The sequence below is a fragment of the Triticum urartu genome, chromosome 7 (assembly GCF_003073215.2).
Source record: "Triticum urartu cultivar G1812 chromosome 7, Tu2.1, whole genome shotgun sequence".
Lineage (NCBI taxonomy): Eukaryota > Viridiplantae > Streptophyta > Magnoliopsida > Poales > Poaceae > Triticum > Triticum urartu.
This window is the reverse complement of record NC_053028.1, coordinates 712,116,147-712,132,627: the sequence shown is the minus strand read 5'-3', so window position 1 is coordinate 712,132,627 and position 16,481 is coordinate 712,116,147. Positions and strand designations below refer to the sequence as shown.

At 42.9% G+C, this 16,481-nt stretch overlaps 1 protein-coding gene across 1 annotated transcript; it reads right to left on the bottom strand.

Annotated features, from left to right (window-relative positions):
* Nucleotides 1-14,205: 14,205 nt before the first annotated feature.
* LOC125520736 (cold shock protein CS66-like) lies at nt 14,206-14,939 on the bottom strand. The gene has a single exon (XM_048685735.1). It carries the CDS (start codon nt 14,854-14,856, stop codon nt 14,482-14,484), a length of 375 nt encoding a protein of 124 aa, XP_048541692.1. The 5' UTR covers nt 14,857-14,939; the 3' UTR covers nt 14,206-14,481.
* Between the last annotated feature and the right edge of the window lie 1,542 nt (nt 14,940-16,481).

Genomic DNA, 16,481 nt, shown 5'->3' with positions numbered 1-16,481 from the left:
AATGATATGAAGAAAACTTGTGCATGCAAGCTATGTGGAGAAATAGGACACACCCATAAAGAACACAAGGATGAATGCCCTAATTGTGAAGGAAGTCACACAGCTGAAGAATGCCCAACTAGGCAGATCACTTGTTTCATGTGTGAAGGGACTACCCACTAACCTGCTCAGTGTCACATTTACCCCGTGGTTCAAAGAACCATCCAACAGAAGAAAGAAGCAACGAAAGGGAGCCCTCATGGAAATTTTAGAAGAACCGGTGATAAAGGAAGATGTCGAGGACATACACAGAGGAAACAGAATTAAAGCCTGCACCAAGTCATGCTATTCATGTGGAGAAGAAGGACACATCTCCCAAAATTGTCTGAATGGGGATCTAGTAGAATTCCCGACATAGGAAGTAGAGTATGACCCACAAGAAATAGAAGCCCTGATTGGAACGGAAAAAGTCCAGGAAAAGAAGTAGATTGGATTCCAGGAAGGACCTGAGTCATATCACCTATTTCAGGTGCAAGGAGTCTTGGCACTACTTCAGCAGTTGCCCATAACCCACAGGACCCAAGGAGGCTTTGAAATCACAAGGAAACCTCGAGACTTATCAGAAGTAATATGTTTCCGTTGAAATGAAGCAGGGCACTTTGCTAGAGTTTGTCCCAAGGAGAAGGAGACTTGTGATAATTAATTGTGTTTGTGAGAAGTATAGTAGTAGTGGTGAGAACATTTTCCTTTATATTGAAGCCATGAGTTAAGGCATGTAATGGAAAGGCAGGAGATTGTAAAAATTTGAGAATCAATAAAGTTAGCATCGTTGGTACTGATTTCGATTTTTGAGTTGTTACTCTATGAAGAAAAGATTTTTGACCATTTTTGAGGATATGAGAAATATGGTCTATGGATGAATTTGTGCATTTCAAGGGTGGTAGTACCCTGTGAGGACTCTTGACCTCTGGAAAGGATAATGATATTCCACGGAGTGGACTAGGGACAAAATAAGTACGAGTTTTATCTCGATATGTGGTATACCCCAAGAATATGGAGGGATGAAGTACTATTGGATATAAAGGAGGTATAATGTTGGTAATATGGAGCAATTGTAACTCCATGATGAGTCGGGGTAATCACGTTTTAGTTTGGTACCAATAGAAGGAAGAGAGACATCACAATTGGATGGATTTGAGAATGCTAGGAAGCTGGATGTTGGAATGATGATCAGTTGCCTCGATGATGAGATTAAGGTTTACAAGTGATGAGATGGGCCGTAACCCACAGGCCCCAGGACCTGCCAAGAAGCAAGCACACTCTTGCTGAAGGGAAAACCCTGGAAGAAGTTACGATTTTATCAACAGACGATCTTATAAGAGTAACACAAAACCTAAGAGTTGTGAAGGAACGATAGATGTTTGTTTGACTTGCAGAATCCATGGATTTATCCGAACTTGGTTCGTCGACAAGATAAATTCTGCAATGCTTCTGAGGATGACCGAGTGTTTGAATGCGAGATTCGCTAAACCATATACAAGGTAATGATTTGGGTGCGGGATGGATTGATCACCATACCGACTTATTCTTTTTATTTGCTTTGTTGTATGGGATGGTAAATCTGAGTGACTTACCCATAGTAGAGAGACGACGATATCTAAACCTTGTTTAAACCTTAGAATGGTATGACAATTTTTCCCTTGTACAAGGCAGTTGTTCAACCCAGACCCATTTCCTGCAGGAGAAACCATAAATGGTTGACCACCATGAGATATCGATAGTTGTTTAGTATTGGCGCCAAACCCGTCAGCTAAGGAGACCCAGTCACGGAAGAACCTTACCAAGATGAAAGGACACAAGAATTGAGGAAAAAGGGTTATGCCACTATTAGAAGAGCCTAGAGTATGAATTTTCCTAAGGATCTGAGAAGACCGACTCTGTCAACAATAAGGATGGGTATATATGTTTTGATGGAACCGTAACCATGTTTCTAAAGGTGGTAGCACCCAGACCCCCTGTGATGGTCGATGGATTTTTAGAAGACCCCCAAACCTAACCTATTTCTGGCTAGCCTCTCTGAATCTCGAGGACGAGATTCATTTTAAGGGTGGTAGGTTTGTAACATCCCAAAATTCTAAATTTTGGAATGTTATATTAAATATATAGTTTTGATTGATTGTATGATTGCTTGTGTGAAATTGAGTGAAATTCGAAACTTTTTGAAAGTTAAATGAGAGGGAATAAAAGGAGTTTCCCAAACTTTCATTCTGCATTTACGATCTCCGTGAAATCAAATCCTTTTCATCACAAACCCCTAAAGAGAAGATGGCATGACTTCTTCCATTTAAATAAATAAAAAGGGTTGTTGAAAAGATTTGAATTTCATTTGGGAATATTTCAAATTCAGAAACTTAAAGCAACTCAATGATTTTCATGAGAGAAGATAAAATGACTTCTTCAAAATATATGAATTATGAGTTGGAAGTTATAAAGGAATTAAATTCAAAATCCGATTGGAATTATTTTCAATTTGGGGTTATTTAGTTTATATTAAAATTAGTTTTTCTCCAAAAATAGAATATATGGAAAATAGGGTAAAATGATTCCCTACGATAGAAAATTGGAGAAAATTAAATTTGAAACCATTTTGGTATTTTTAAAATGATTTTTACTGGGTTTTATTGCACCAGTAGCACGCTTTGCTTTATTTAAATTCTTGCGGATTTTATTTAATGTTAGGAAAATGTTCATGCTGTAGAAAATCGTTTACTGAAAATTTTGGTATATAATATGCCTATATATAATTTTACTTTAATTTTCGTTATTCCGTTTTTCCTTTTTCTGTTTCTATTAAAAACTGTGAGTGCGACTAGAACTAACTGTTGCCCACGTGCACAACATAGTGGTATCGGGCGCCCCATCATTTTATTCTTTTTCTTCTCTCATACATGGGTCAGGCCCAGCAAGCCTTTTTTTTCTATTTGACCGAATTTTGTTAAAAAAAACTATAGCGTGTGCGGCCGGGCCTAACTTTTAGCCCTTGATCTTTTTCAAATTTCATCTACTTAGATATATATTTAGTCCCACATTTCCTAGCCTTTAATCCCGAAACCTATTTTTCACCTATAAATATAGACTCATAGAGCTTTCAAAAATCATCCGATTCGAGTTAAATCAATATTTTAGTTTGATTAGATTCATTAAAAAAAGTATTTTTCCCCTTTCCGGCGGGACTTCTAGAAGTTGTCTCCTCTCTCCGAAGTCGTCTTTTCTCTATCTTATAAAGGTAACTTTCTTTGTTACCTAAATTTTTTTAGCCGTAACTATTTTTTTCCGTAAAACAGCTTGGCCCTGATTTTTCAAATAGCCATAACTTTTTACTTATTCATCAAAATTAAATGAAACCATCGCCTATAGTTTTGTCTTGTTTTCACCTATCCAGTGAACCTGTCACATCAACTTTTTGAAATTGTCAAATTTCAAAATTTGTTCAGATTCATATTCAAACTTCTTTTGATCATAACTTGAGTTCCGTAACTCCGATTTAGTTGATTCTTTTTGCAAATCGAAGCTCTTGACCTAAACTTGCTGATAAGACCAAATCCACCCAATTTTGATACTGTTAGAAATGGTTTTCTGTTGCAAGAGTTAATTGCTTGTTTTTGGAGTTTTCTGAGATCTTTTCTCCGATTCTTCTGCATGATTGCTTATGTGTGATTGCTATTACTTGCTCACGATAGATTGAAATGGAGTGTGAAGAGTAGAACTATGAGGAGTTATGAGTGCGAATCATCTTTATCAACAGTACTAGGCAAATTCACACTTTGACCATATTTTTCATACACAGTTTTTATGCATTAGTCTGATCCTCAAACATTGCATGAGTAGGATGTGATAACATGTGTGTATTTGGGAAGTAGTTGATGAGATAGGAACCTACTGTCTTATATTCAAACCCCTGGATGTTACTAGGTTATGCTTATACTGCTATGCTATGCTCATAGACGTGGATTGGGTTTGAGTGTATCCATGACAGATGTAAGATTGTTAATTAAGGTTTAACTTAAGGTGGCTACTTCAATACACATTTGGGTGGATTGGTTGGGGCACCCTGGAGTACCCAATGGTTTGCCCAGGCACCTGGAGAACCCAATGCTTGCCTAAGGGAATCCCGGAGTACTCGTCAGATCACTCTATGGAATGCCAACCAAGCTCAAAGGGATCATAAGATTATTCATGCTAGAAACTTTCGTGTGCAGCCACAAGCCATTATGGCCTCTGGCATAGTTGAGTATGTTGTGTGACCTCTTTCAATGGTAGGCTAGTAGATGTAGGGGGAAAGTAGGTGGTACTCTCTACCCAGATCAAAGAGTTAATGCTTAAGAAAGACTCTATCTCGATCATCCATTTCTCAAACATCATGTAGTGCAAGAAATTCAACGAAGGAGATCGAGTCTTGTGGGGAAAAGTGCGCAAATCTCTGCAGAGTGTACAAACTAATCATGATTAGCTGTGTCCCCGGTTATGGACATCTTGAGTATCTCAATCTTGGATTATCATGTTGATCTCATCACTTTACTTAATTAATTTGTTGGGTTGTTAACTTTTTAATTGGTATTGAGTTGGAGGAAACTTCTCAATAATTTTCAACCAACTTGGTAGTTAAATAAAATTTATTCCTTTGATGTAGGAAAAATTTGGCTTTATGCAAAAAATAACCTTAGAGCCTCTACCAGCCAAATATGCATGTAGTGATAGCCATTATTCAACATTGCTCTGCAGTGTGAATTTGTCAGTACATTAAATGTACTGACCTTTTGTGGCTGCAACGTCTCATGTTGCGGGATTCTTACGACGAGTAAGTGATACACTAGGGTTACGATTTCTACTCAACTTTGCCGTTGGTGTTGATGGGAATCCACAACCTTGTTGTTACTTTCGCTATTGGATTGAGGTAATAGTATTTACATTACTTTATACATGTGATTTACCCCTGTTATAAATCCTCGAGTACTGTGTGTGTCAGCATACCGATCCAGGGATAACACTTAAGCACAGAGACTTGACCGTCTGAGGTTGGGTCGCTACAATAAAACACGTTGAAATCAAGAGCCCGTTTATAGCTCTACTCCTCTTCGGCTGCCCCTTTCTCCACAGCCCATGCCAACTTCACTTCCTCCGAAAGTCGTAGCCAACGCAGTGGTCTTGCCGGCATCAATACTCGAACTAGTCGTTCAAGCATAGAAGCTGAAGTGCTGATTGTGCTGTCGGCCCCCTAATCATTGTTGAGTATATTGATTATTAGGAAAGACGAGACAGACTAGGATTTTTTCTGGCTCGTCTTGTACTTCAAGTTGATCATTGTAGTCCTATATATGCCCACGAGGCTCAAGCAATAAAACAAGAACTATTCCACCAATCTTCTCTCTCCCTTCTAACATGATATCAGCTTTACCTCGCCGTGCCGCCCCCTGGGATGTCGATCTTCATGATCTCAACCGAGGGCTGCGCAACCCGTAGCAAGGGTTCGTCTGCCGACCGTGTTGATCGGCTGCCCTAAAGTCTTTTTCCTGATCCATTGATTGAGATTTTTTCTCTCTCATCGGTTATTTGATCAATGTTCTTTTTTGATTTTCCGATCTATAGACCGGCTTGCGTCGCCATCTCCGTTTGTCATCTACAACTAGCGGGGTTACCCGCGCATTTGCACGGCTAGATATTTGTAGTTTACAATTTCGTATGTTAGAAGCTGTGAGTTAAATATTTTTGCACTTTAAGATAAACATCTAATCATGCCATAACTTGAAAGTTATAAGGGTTTGAACTGATAATCAGTTATATAGAACCACAAAATTTAAATTTTTGAGGAAGTGCATTTTGAAGTCAAACATATTATACTAGCATGCTTGTCTTTATGTGTATGTACCGAAGATCGCTTTTTTGTCTCGCTATATTAGCTAATTATTATATATGCCATTTGTACTTGAGTCCCATAGAGATTGCTCAGAAAGCTTGTATTTATTTGCTTTAGTTTGATTATTACTCCAACTCCAATGTACTCAGCGATCCAACTTCGACAACCCTCCTGGAACGACATCTCATCAGCAAGCATCATCGATTAGTGCACGGATTTACCACTTGGTAACTTAGTTTTATTTATCCAATATCACCTCCACAATTCATAGAATTAGACCTTATGCTTGAAAATTAGTTTTTGACTACGCAATCCTTTTACCGGATTCTCAAATCCAAGTTACAATGGATTGGATGTAAATTACGATGACATTGACTGAGTTTCCCATTTCAATAATGAAGGTGAGTTCAACATCTCATCAACTAAGAAATCATATTGTCAAAATAATATTTATATAACTATGGAGAAATCATGAAATACATAACAAAACTATTAAATAGGTGGGCAATATTAGTGTATTAAATTTAACACATTTTAATGTGTGTTCCCTTCACATCCGGTTACCGGAGGAATGCTTTTCCAATTAAAACTATTGATGCAATGAAGGAAAAGTGATGCACAAAGCTAGTATCTTGCTGAAATCACTTTAGGCATGAGCACACGCAATGTGACTCGAATTAACAAAAAAGAATGCAACTCCAATTGCTCTCATGCAGCCATAGTTTCTGATAAATATTCATGTGTACGCTTCTCTTAGCATAATCAATGCTTTAAATATCCATTGATTAGTAGGCTTTGATAAAAACAAAATTGTTAAGGTTGTTACATATGAGGACATGGTTTAACGAAGGTGACCTCACAGTTGGTTTGGTTGGCCTTGTCCATGGTCTTTGACTTGTCCGACAGGCTGTTCAGTATCCTTGACATGTATCTAATGTTCTGATAGAGATAGTTCCGGTGTCTGGTTTTGATGTGTTAGCCATTGTTGTTTGTCTTTGATTGGCGTTGTTGAGTCCATGTTGTGTACGTAAGTATACTCACTTATATGCATTCAACATCAAATAGATTGTTGAGATACACATGCTAAGTTTCGTAAATGGGTATGACCTTGTGTATGCACATGCAAAGCAATCAAGTACGTGATTGACTTCGGGGTTCTTTGTATGTAGGTGACCGATATACAATACACTCATGTGTGTCCGATTCATGGCTTGCATGTTCCGTACGTATATGGTGTCATCTTTGTCCTACAGCGTGTGTGTGGTTGTTGCCATCCATCGAGGCCACTGCTGCAACCAATGGCGCCGACACTCCGTAGTAAGTAGGGAAGCCAAGTAGCTTCTCGTTCTGTTTATTGTCCCGTCCGCTATCATAGAGGGGCCGAGGAAGCGCCTGGTTTGTTGCTAAACGTTGCAGAGTTCTACGATTCAGCTGGTGCATCTCCTCATAATGTGCATCGACTCAATCTGTATGACGACCATGAAGTCATGGCTGACCACCTACCCGCTTGGTCATGCCCTGTTTGGAGCTTCATGCTTGCGACCACAATCTGGACGGTCTCCCGAATCCTCCATATCACGTGTTAACTTGCTGCATGCTAGCCCGTCCCCTCTTCTTCTTAACACCAAGGACTCGACTGCACCTGATGCCTTGTAGACGGATTACTCCATCAAGCACTCCCTCTGTAACACGTGCTTACCAATCCCACTCAGGCATGTATATACTACGTGGGGGGTTAGACTATTTATTTAGGGAAGAGAGGAGGATGAGACCTTGTTTTATAGTATTCCATGTATGCGTGCATGTTTTCCTTTCATGGAAGCACCTTGCCCGTACGGCTCTTTCTTGTTTTTTAATGTGTTACGTGGTCTGGTTTTCCACATGTCCATGTTAGACACAGATTCGGTGGGCTTGTTCTTTTTTGGGGCACGTGTTCGGTGGATTCGTTTGTACGTGCCTAATATTGTAATCAACTTTTTCTTTCTTTTAATCTCAGCCATCATAATTAAAATCAATGGATGATATATTTTTAGTCGTATTATAGACATACTTTTTTGTGGGACCATACTTTATTATATTAACAAAAGTATACTGGAATACACTCTATGATTTGTACGTACACATGTAGTCTTTTTTATCGGGATAGAGAAAGTTCGTTATTACCCATGGGAAAATAATTTTTTTAAGACATAGATAAAGTTTTTTTTTTTGAACCCAGGACCGTAGAACAATCGTTCTACGGTAATTTTATATTAAATAAAAGTATATGTACAAGACAAAAACATACCCATAAAAGAAGCTACCCCTACTCCAGTTTTTGGAAACCCACAATAAGACGTAGATAAAGTTTCATATCCCATGTGAAGCTTCGATGTAGTATTGTGATCAGACTCTTGTCTTTTGAGGTGCTTGGACTCTCGCGCGGGACGCGAAGTATGGCCGGCTACTCAACTCTCAAGCGCCCGAGCTGCTTCTTCTATTCACAACGTGGCCTCGTTATATGCATGTTGCCTGCTATTTGATTTCGTGCATGTTGCGTCCCGTGTGATTGAAGGTTGCTCACGGTGTACGCTTCCAGATCAGCCTCTTTGTTCATGCGTCTAGCGCACATCGTTTAGTCTGATCAAGATCAACCGCCGGATTATGTGAAGTTTGTCGTCGAGTACTCACGCATCAATACCGATCGAGCAATGGGCTATGGTTGTGTCGTCCCTTCGGACCGCAGTGCCGCCGCCCAGTGGTTCTTCCCGTGGCTGCACCGATCCGCGTCATCGCTACTTCGCCCCTTTGGGCCGTAGCACCACGGCACGTGGTCCCCGCCGCCACCCTGAGGCCGTTCCCGTGGTTGCACCAACCCGCATGCTGGCACTGCATGCTCCTTCGGGCTGTAGTGCCGCAGCCCGCGGCCAACCACCGCCCCGAGGCCGTCCGCTTCCGGCCGTCCCCGAGGCTGCACCGACCCTCACGCTGCCGCTGCGTCGCCTCGTCGGGCGGTAGCGAGCGTAGCACATGGTCCCTGCAGCCGCCCAGAGGTTTTCCTCGCCGTCGCCCCGACCCGCGCGCTGCCGCTGCGTCGCCCCTTCAGGCCGTAGCGTCGCGGCGCGCGGTCCACTCCGCCGTCCCGGCGCGTCGACTTCTACGTGGTATGCGTCGCGCTGCCTCCCTAGGCGTGAGGACGCCACTGTTCGTGCCGGTCCTCATCACCAGAGGCGGAGTTAGGATTTCTCAAAGCCTAGGGCTAAAACTAAGTAACTATACCACACATACCAGTGCATGTCATGAATTCACTTTTTTGCCGGAACCATAAATTCACTTTAAAAATGATATGAAAATTTAATAAAATAAATAGTTTAATAATGATGATATTAGTATTGTTCGATGAAGGCTGGCTGGATGTTGCTTAAAAAAATCGTACGTGTCTTATTCATCTTGGATTTTTATCTTTTTTGCTTTTGAGAAATAACCGAAACAAAATTGACTAAAGTAATCGAGTACAATTTAATCATCATGGATCTAGCAAAAAGATAGACGATACACCAAAGTAGAAATTACCAGTCTAGCCGGTTGTGGAGACGGAGAAGAACAAGACGTTGCCGGTTGTGGAGATGGAAAAGACCAGAAGGATGAACAAGACATTGCCGGCGGGCGGGCGGGATTTTGAATTCGGGGTCAGCCGATGGCGGCGACAAGGCCAATGTGCAGGTCTGTCGAGCCGATGGCGGCGACGAGGCCATTATTCTGGATGAAACGCCTGGGGCGGCGCACGGAACAAGGCAACCATATTTTGTCTGATCGATCGAATTGTCGAGAGATCGGTTCCTTTGGAATCGCAACTGACCAACGATCAAACGTGAGCGTGTTTTTTTCCTTGGCAAAAACCTTTTTTTGGGAAAAACGTGGGCGTGGCTTCCTGCTGGCTTGGCGATGCAGAGCTAGTTGGGCTGCGAGCCTGAGAAGGTGCATCGGCTAAGTGGCTGAGGCCTGGGGCTGGGCCTCTTAAAATCTAAAAATCTGATTTTTTTTTTCTTCTAGATCTAATAGCACTAGTTGGGCCACGCCTGGGGCTATAGCTCTAGCTGCCATAGGCCCAATTCCGCCCCTGCTCATCACACTGTTGGGTTCTTCCTCGCCTACTTCGAGCACCGTTGCCGCGCTGCTGACCTAGCAGCCGCCGCCTCCTCCCCAGGCCGCAGCCGCCGTTTTCTTCCCGGTCCACGACGACTACCTCGACACCGACCATCCCGAGTCGACATCCACCACGGCGGCCCTTGCACGGCTATCTCAACAACGGCTACACCACTCTACGTTCTCGGCTACATCGAATTTTCTCCCAGTCTCACCATCTGCATCGCTACCATTAGGGGGGGGAGGGGGTGTTGAATATATTGATTATTAGGAAAGACGAGATAGATTAGGATTTGTTCTGGGTTGTCTTGTACTCCAAGTTGATCATTGTACTCCTATATATATGCATATGAGGCTCAAGCAATAAAACAACAACTATTTCACCAATCCTCTCTTTCTCTTCTAACAGTCATCATCGATTCAAGCTAATCCAGCCCAACACCGATCTTCTTGAATTCACCCAAGCCAACGTACAACCTGCATCCCTCCATGGATAGTACTCCGTATGGTTGGCAGGTAATAGAATGCTCTTTAGATTATGCAATTGGTTACCCAAGAAAAAAAAATCAAAACATTGTTCTTGAGATCTCAAGCGATTCTATTGTGTTAGACTATGCCGTTTCTCATATGACCAAGTCTCACGAGCCGTTCTGGTCAAGCGGCCATATCATGCCGCACATATCTAGGATGAGCTCACGTAAGATAGGATCAGGCACTTAGAGTTTGTTTTGTAAAGTGTGCGTGTGTATCTCTCCTCTCCCCTCTGATCTATCTTATACTCCCTTCGTTCGAAAATACTTGTCATCAAAATGAATAAAAAGGGATGTATCTGGATGTATTTTAGTTCTAGATACATCCTTTTTTGTCCATTTTGATGACAAGTGTTTTCGGACGGAGGGAGTATAAAATTGTACCGCGGAGTGGATGAATACATGCATCTTATGACTTAACATATTGGGAATCATATAAAGTATGTTTTTCTTGGACCACCATACCATTCCTTGCTATATTATATTCATACCAGCTGTTCTTAATTGAGTGTGTCAGGGTTATTGCCCTTCTGGCTGTACTGGCTGATACAGAAAAATTCTTCTTACAGCTTTCAGTTTTGTCTCAGACGCACCACTAGAGTGATCGAGAGTTCTTTACTACTCGATTGATGATATTTCCGCAGATTTATTATGATCCTATTTTCCAAGAGATAGATGAAACGCCCATATGTGCAGAAGCACTTTGTGTTAGGGTGCAACGTGGGGGCAAAATAAACTTTGTGCATGAAAAAACCATGTCCATGAGGCCATCCACCCCAAAATCCATGATTTCACTAATTCTATGAAGCATGTTCTACTGTCGTGGTATGATCTCTGTGATGACACCATCAAGTGAGATAGATGCATGGCAAAGAATATGTCGTATATATTTAGTTATTTGCTGCTCTTGATGTGCCAATAGATTGTATGAGTTTGTTCCTTATTTCCTACAGCTCTAAAAATGTTTCTTGATTTTAAGATGCATGTTGGAAAGGAATATGATATTTATCTACCTTGAGACTATCAAATTAGTTCCTCTTTTTATAGAGGCCTGTTGTTATGAACTCATCCCAATGTTTCATATTCAACTCACATATACAAGATGCAGTGTTCTTTGTTATTTCTTTGAGAATTTCCTTATGAGACGACCTAACATGCTACATCATCAACAACGCATGCAGCTTCTTGCAAACTACACTACATATTCGACCTAAAATTAGTAATTATGTTGCCTAAATTTAGAATTAGTTCTTCACTTGAGAGATCACATTCATTTGTAATCAAGACAAATGTCATTATTACTCTTTGGTGAGCTTCTACTTGCATACCAAACCCTTAACATATTATTCATGTTCATAGGGTAATCACTTTGATCCATAAGTCTTTATTTGTTACACTGTTTGCGACTATGAATTAACCTTTGGTACGTCTGCGGTGATACAAAATTTTCACAGCAATGCGCGGGGTATCATCTAGTTTACTTATAGTATCCATCCAGGAGGACATACTTAAATGGAAGGTGAGATCTTCATGTGTCCCAGCTTTTTATTACTAGGTTCAGGCGGCTGAGTTTCTTGAAATTAGGCACCATCGCATCAATGGTTCTGATTGTTTTAGGGGCCAAAATTCATTTGTTCATGTTGAATGGTATGCTTTGGTTAGTGCTTAGTTTTTTGGAAACAAAAATGTTTGTGCGCATATGCTGCAAACCCGTAAATCTGGAATCTTATATTATTGTCAGCATGTTGTTTTTTGTTGATTGCATGGTCATAGGCATTTGTTGACAGTCATATGGTGGGTGTAAATATTGGTGCATAATCCATGGCCTTGGTCATGATTATGTTTCACATGGTACTGCCTATGGTTTTTCTTTTTTGCATTAGTAGGAAAAAGCATAGTAGTGATGTGTGAATTTAGCCCTTAGTGGCGTGTTTTGGAGACGCCACTGATTATGTGCCACTGATAACAGCGACCGGTGGCGTGCAAAAGCAAATGTCACTGTTAACAGCAACCGGTGGCGTGCAGTGGGCCTGCCACCAGTACGCTGTATTTGTGGCATGCACTGGACACAACACAAGTACGAATCAGTGGAATTGAATTGAAATTTCAAATTTGGGAAGAATTTAATTGAAAATGAAAATGAAAATTGGGTCAAATTGAAACTCAAATTCAATCTTCATATTCATTAAAATGGCATGAATAATATAGTTTGCGCCAAAAGTAGCTTACAATATATTTTTACAAAAAAACATAGAAAAAGTGGATAGTGGCCACCGCCGCCACCGAACCCTAATGGCAATCCTAATCGTGGGTGGGGTTGATGAAGACTGGCCGCGGCCATGGCCATGGCCAATCATTGTCTTGTGGTGACGACCCGTTGCGCGGTGGCGGTGTCCAAGCGCGTGATGGCGTTTCCCGGAACATGGAGGTCCACGTCCACTTCTGCTCCTCCAGGCCAGGTGGCAGCAGCTCCACCCACTCCTCCGGCTCCTGCTCCGGCTCCGAGTGCTGCTGCGCCGCCTCTGCCGCCTCCATTGGCGTGCTGCGGAGGACATCGAAGATCCCCAGCCAACGATTGAGCTCGTTGGTGTCGACGGTCTCGAGGGAGTTTTCCACCGCTTGCATGAAGTTGGGGTCCTCCTCGCCATTGTACTACTAGGCCTCCTCCTTCACCATGCTTGGTAGTGGTGGCGGTGGAGTACGAACGGACGGCGACCCAATATGTAGGGAGGCAGGCCGACGGAGCGCGCGTGTGCCTCGAGGCGAAGGTGGAGCCGTGCGAGCAATTCTTGGTGGAGGAGGATCACGTCGATGGTGCTCGCTGTTCGGTAAGAACCTCATCAGGGGAGCGGCCCCTCCATAATTCCCACCGGCCTTCGGGGTTCTTCGGCACACTAAGGGGGCTGACTCCCTGCACACTCTGCGGCGAGCCTGACCGACCACGCCGGCTTGTCGACGCTGAACACAGGATCCACCTTCTTATCGGCGGGGAGCTCCATCCACTTCTTGTGGACGAGGAGTTCCATCTCGGCGCTCCCTTCGTCGGGGACAAGCTTACTTTTGAACATTAATTTTTCAACTGAAATATTAAACAAACACTTTTGGATGCATAGTTTACGAACTCATTTTTATGTGAAAGTTTCTTTACATAAACTTATGTATGGACTGTTTATGTACAACAATACTCTATAAATCATCTATGGAATATCATAATTTGTGTACGTACAATTATTTTCATCTGATCTGTTTAGTGCATCACGAGTATTTCTTTTAAGATATATAATCATGAAAAACATTCTAAATTAAGAATTGATGCGACATATAGAATGGAGACATTCCGGACTGCATCCAAGAAAATATTATTATTTGGATGAATAATTAACTTCTTATGAATTTTTAAGCCTTTTAAGTTTGTGTACATTAATTGGAGCATTGACTTGTCTTTGCTTGCCTCCACCACTGTTCACCGCAGTTCCAATGATTGCAGCTTCCTGCCTTCCTCATCATCATCATCGTCATCATCACCATCAGTCGTTGATCATCCTTGCTTGCTTTTTTTTCGCGTGGAAGTAATTAGTTTGTGAGAAAAAAAAACTACAAGAATTACTTGCCAGGTAAAAAGAAGTGGGTGATGCATCATATGAGTCGGTTAGAACAGACTTGCAAACTTAACATTTTGCTTATATTTATATTAGATGCCATAGCATACCATGCACCGGTTGAACCAAAAGGAAATTTCCATGTCAAAGTATGCAAATTGTAAACAAACGAAAACCCTCGACACACTGTTGTCCATGAAAGCTTAAACCCAGATGAATTGGGGCGCTCCTCCATGAAAGCTTAAATTCATGTATACACGGTGGAAGTTGGCCATCTTATTATATATTCTGCAAAGTAGCGGATCGGGCGCGGGCGCGGGCAGACCAGCTGGGCTTAGTGCTGTCCAGGCAGCTTGTCCTTGATCTTGTCCATCATGCTCTTGTTCTCACCGGTGCTGTCAGTGCTGGTGTGTCCCGACTTCCCGTAGTTGCCATCGGTGGTGGCTGTGGTGGCATGCGTCTTCGAGCCGGTCATTCCAGTGGTGTGCTGGTGGTCACCGTGGCCACCGGGAAGCTTCTCCTTGATGTTCTCGACGACGCCCTTCTTCTCGCCGGTGCCGGTGCCTGTGCCGGTAACTCCGGTGTGTCCTTGCTGCCCGTACGTGCCACCGGTGGCCTGTTGGTGATCACCATGGCCACCGGGGAGCTTCTCCGTGATGCTCTCCACGACGCCCTTCTTCTCGCCTGCGCCGTGCCCCTGGTGCTCCATCTTGCCCTCAACTTGTCCCTAGGGAAATCTGACACTGGTTCTGTTGTTTGCTTGTCCTGGTTGTGTGAGGAAGGTGGCTGTGTAAAGCAAGTGCAGCACGAGGCGCTATTTATAGGCCGTTGGAGGGTGGATAAAGCACCACGTGTGCTCTTGTGAGTGGATGGGCAGGTGACTGCCGACTAGCTCATAAAGTGGGGTGGTTGGGTGGACGAGTCGCCGCGGCATGCAGTGCAGGGCGCGACGTGCGCTCGCATGAGTGGCTGCCGACCTGACAATAAAGAGGAGCCCACTTGTTTTTTTTCCACTTTTATAATTTGCCACAACATGTCTCGCTGACAGGTGGTGGTCAGTGTGGCAAATAATAAAGGATTTAAAATATCACCCTCCAAGGCACAGGGCGCGTCCCCGTCACCGTGCAAACCATATTTTTTAATGCGCGGGATATTTTTCACAGATCTTAGAACAATTCCTACAGACTGCATGAATGCTAAAGAAAAATCTTGATGTTCTTGATTTTGTGCTTTGGGTTTAAAAGTTTTGTAATTCTAAATATTGTTTCACACGCACCTTGAATTGCTATTTCCAGCAGCGGATAGTCCAAACTTTTTTTTTAGGAACTTGAAAAACCTTCCATGAAACAAAAAAGCGCCGCGATATCGCTGGCTACTCGATCCACTCCGAGATCGACACACTCGCCCGAAAGGCGTAACCGTAGCAAAGACAAGGACAGATTTTCTTGAGGGTCAAAGCAATTGCTTTATTACCGAACCATGTTAGGCATATAGCCTAAAACAGGCCTGGCCACAGATGCCGGGATATCAACCTCCCACACAGTGGGTTCGTTAACATTACAATCATAGCCAAGCTTAGCTAGTTCGTGGGCAGTACGGTTGGCGTCTCTTCTACAAGCAAGAACTTCACATTTTGAGAACCATAGCCTCATTTGGACCTTCAGATCTTCCAGGATCGATGCATACGCCGTGAAGCTTGGCTCCTTCTGCACGAGTGCAACCTGTAGCAACTGTGAGTCCGTTTCTATGCATATCCTGATCGCTCCCAGATGTGTGGATAGCTCCCCCGCCGCCGTGGCTGCTTGTAGTTCAGCTGCGAAGGCATCATAGACATGCTCACTCTTCCCAGCCATGCAAGCTACCACATCCCCGGCATGGTCTCAGGCAATGATCCCCCAGGCAGAGTGGGCGCTTCCCGGCATATGCGCTTCATCGATATTGAACTTAAGGGTCCTGTCCTCTGGTGGTAGCCATGTGGACGCCCCTTTTGTGCTCTGTTGTTTCTGCTTGCCCACAATATCCCAGTATTCCGTAGTGGCAAGTTTGGTTCTATGCACGAGCTCCCCTGGCTGCATTCTCTTCTCATTCTTCCTAGCCCTATTCCGCTCATTCCACCACTCCCATCAGAAATGCAGGATCTGAACTCTGTCCTCCATTTTCAACATCCATAGGTGATCCAAGACATCTCCAACCACATTGTATCTTTCTAGCTCACTTCTTACAGCTTCCATGCCCATTGCACGCCACACCCTCTTCACTTCTTTACATCGTACAAACAGGTGCCCACCATTCTCGGCGTTCGTGTGACATAGCAGACAGCTAGTATCCTCAATC

Bases quoted from the DNA above. Each gene is read 5' to 3' on its own strand.
- LOC125520736 (XM_048685735.1), bottom strand. From the start codon at position 14,856: ATGGAGCACCAGGGGCACGGCGCAGGCGAGAAGAAGGGCGTCGTGGAG.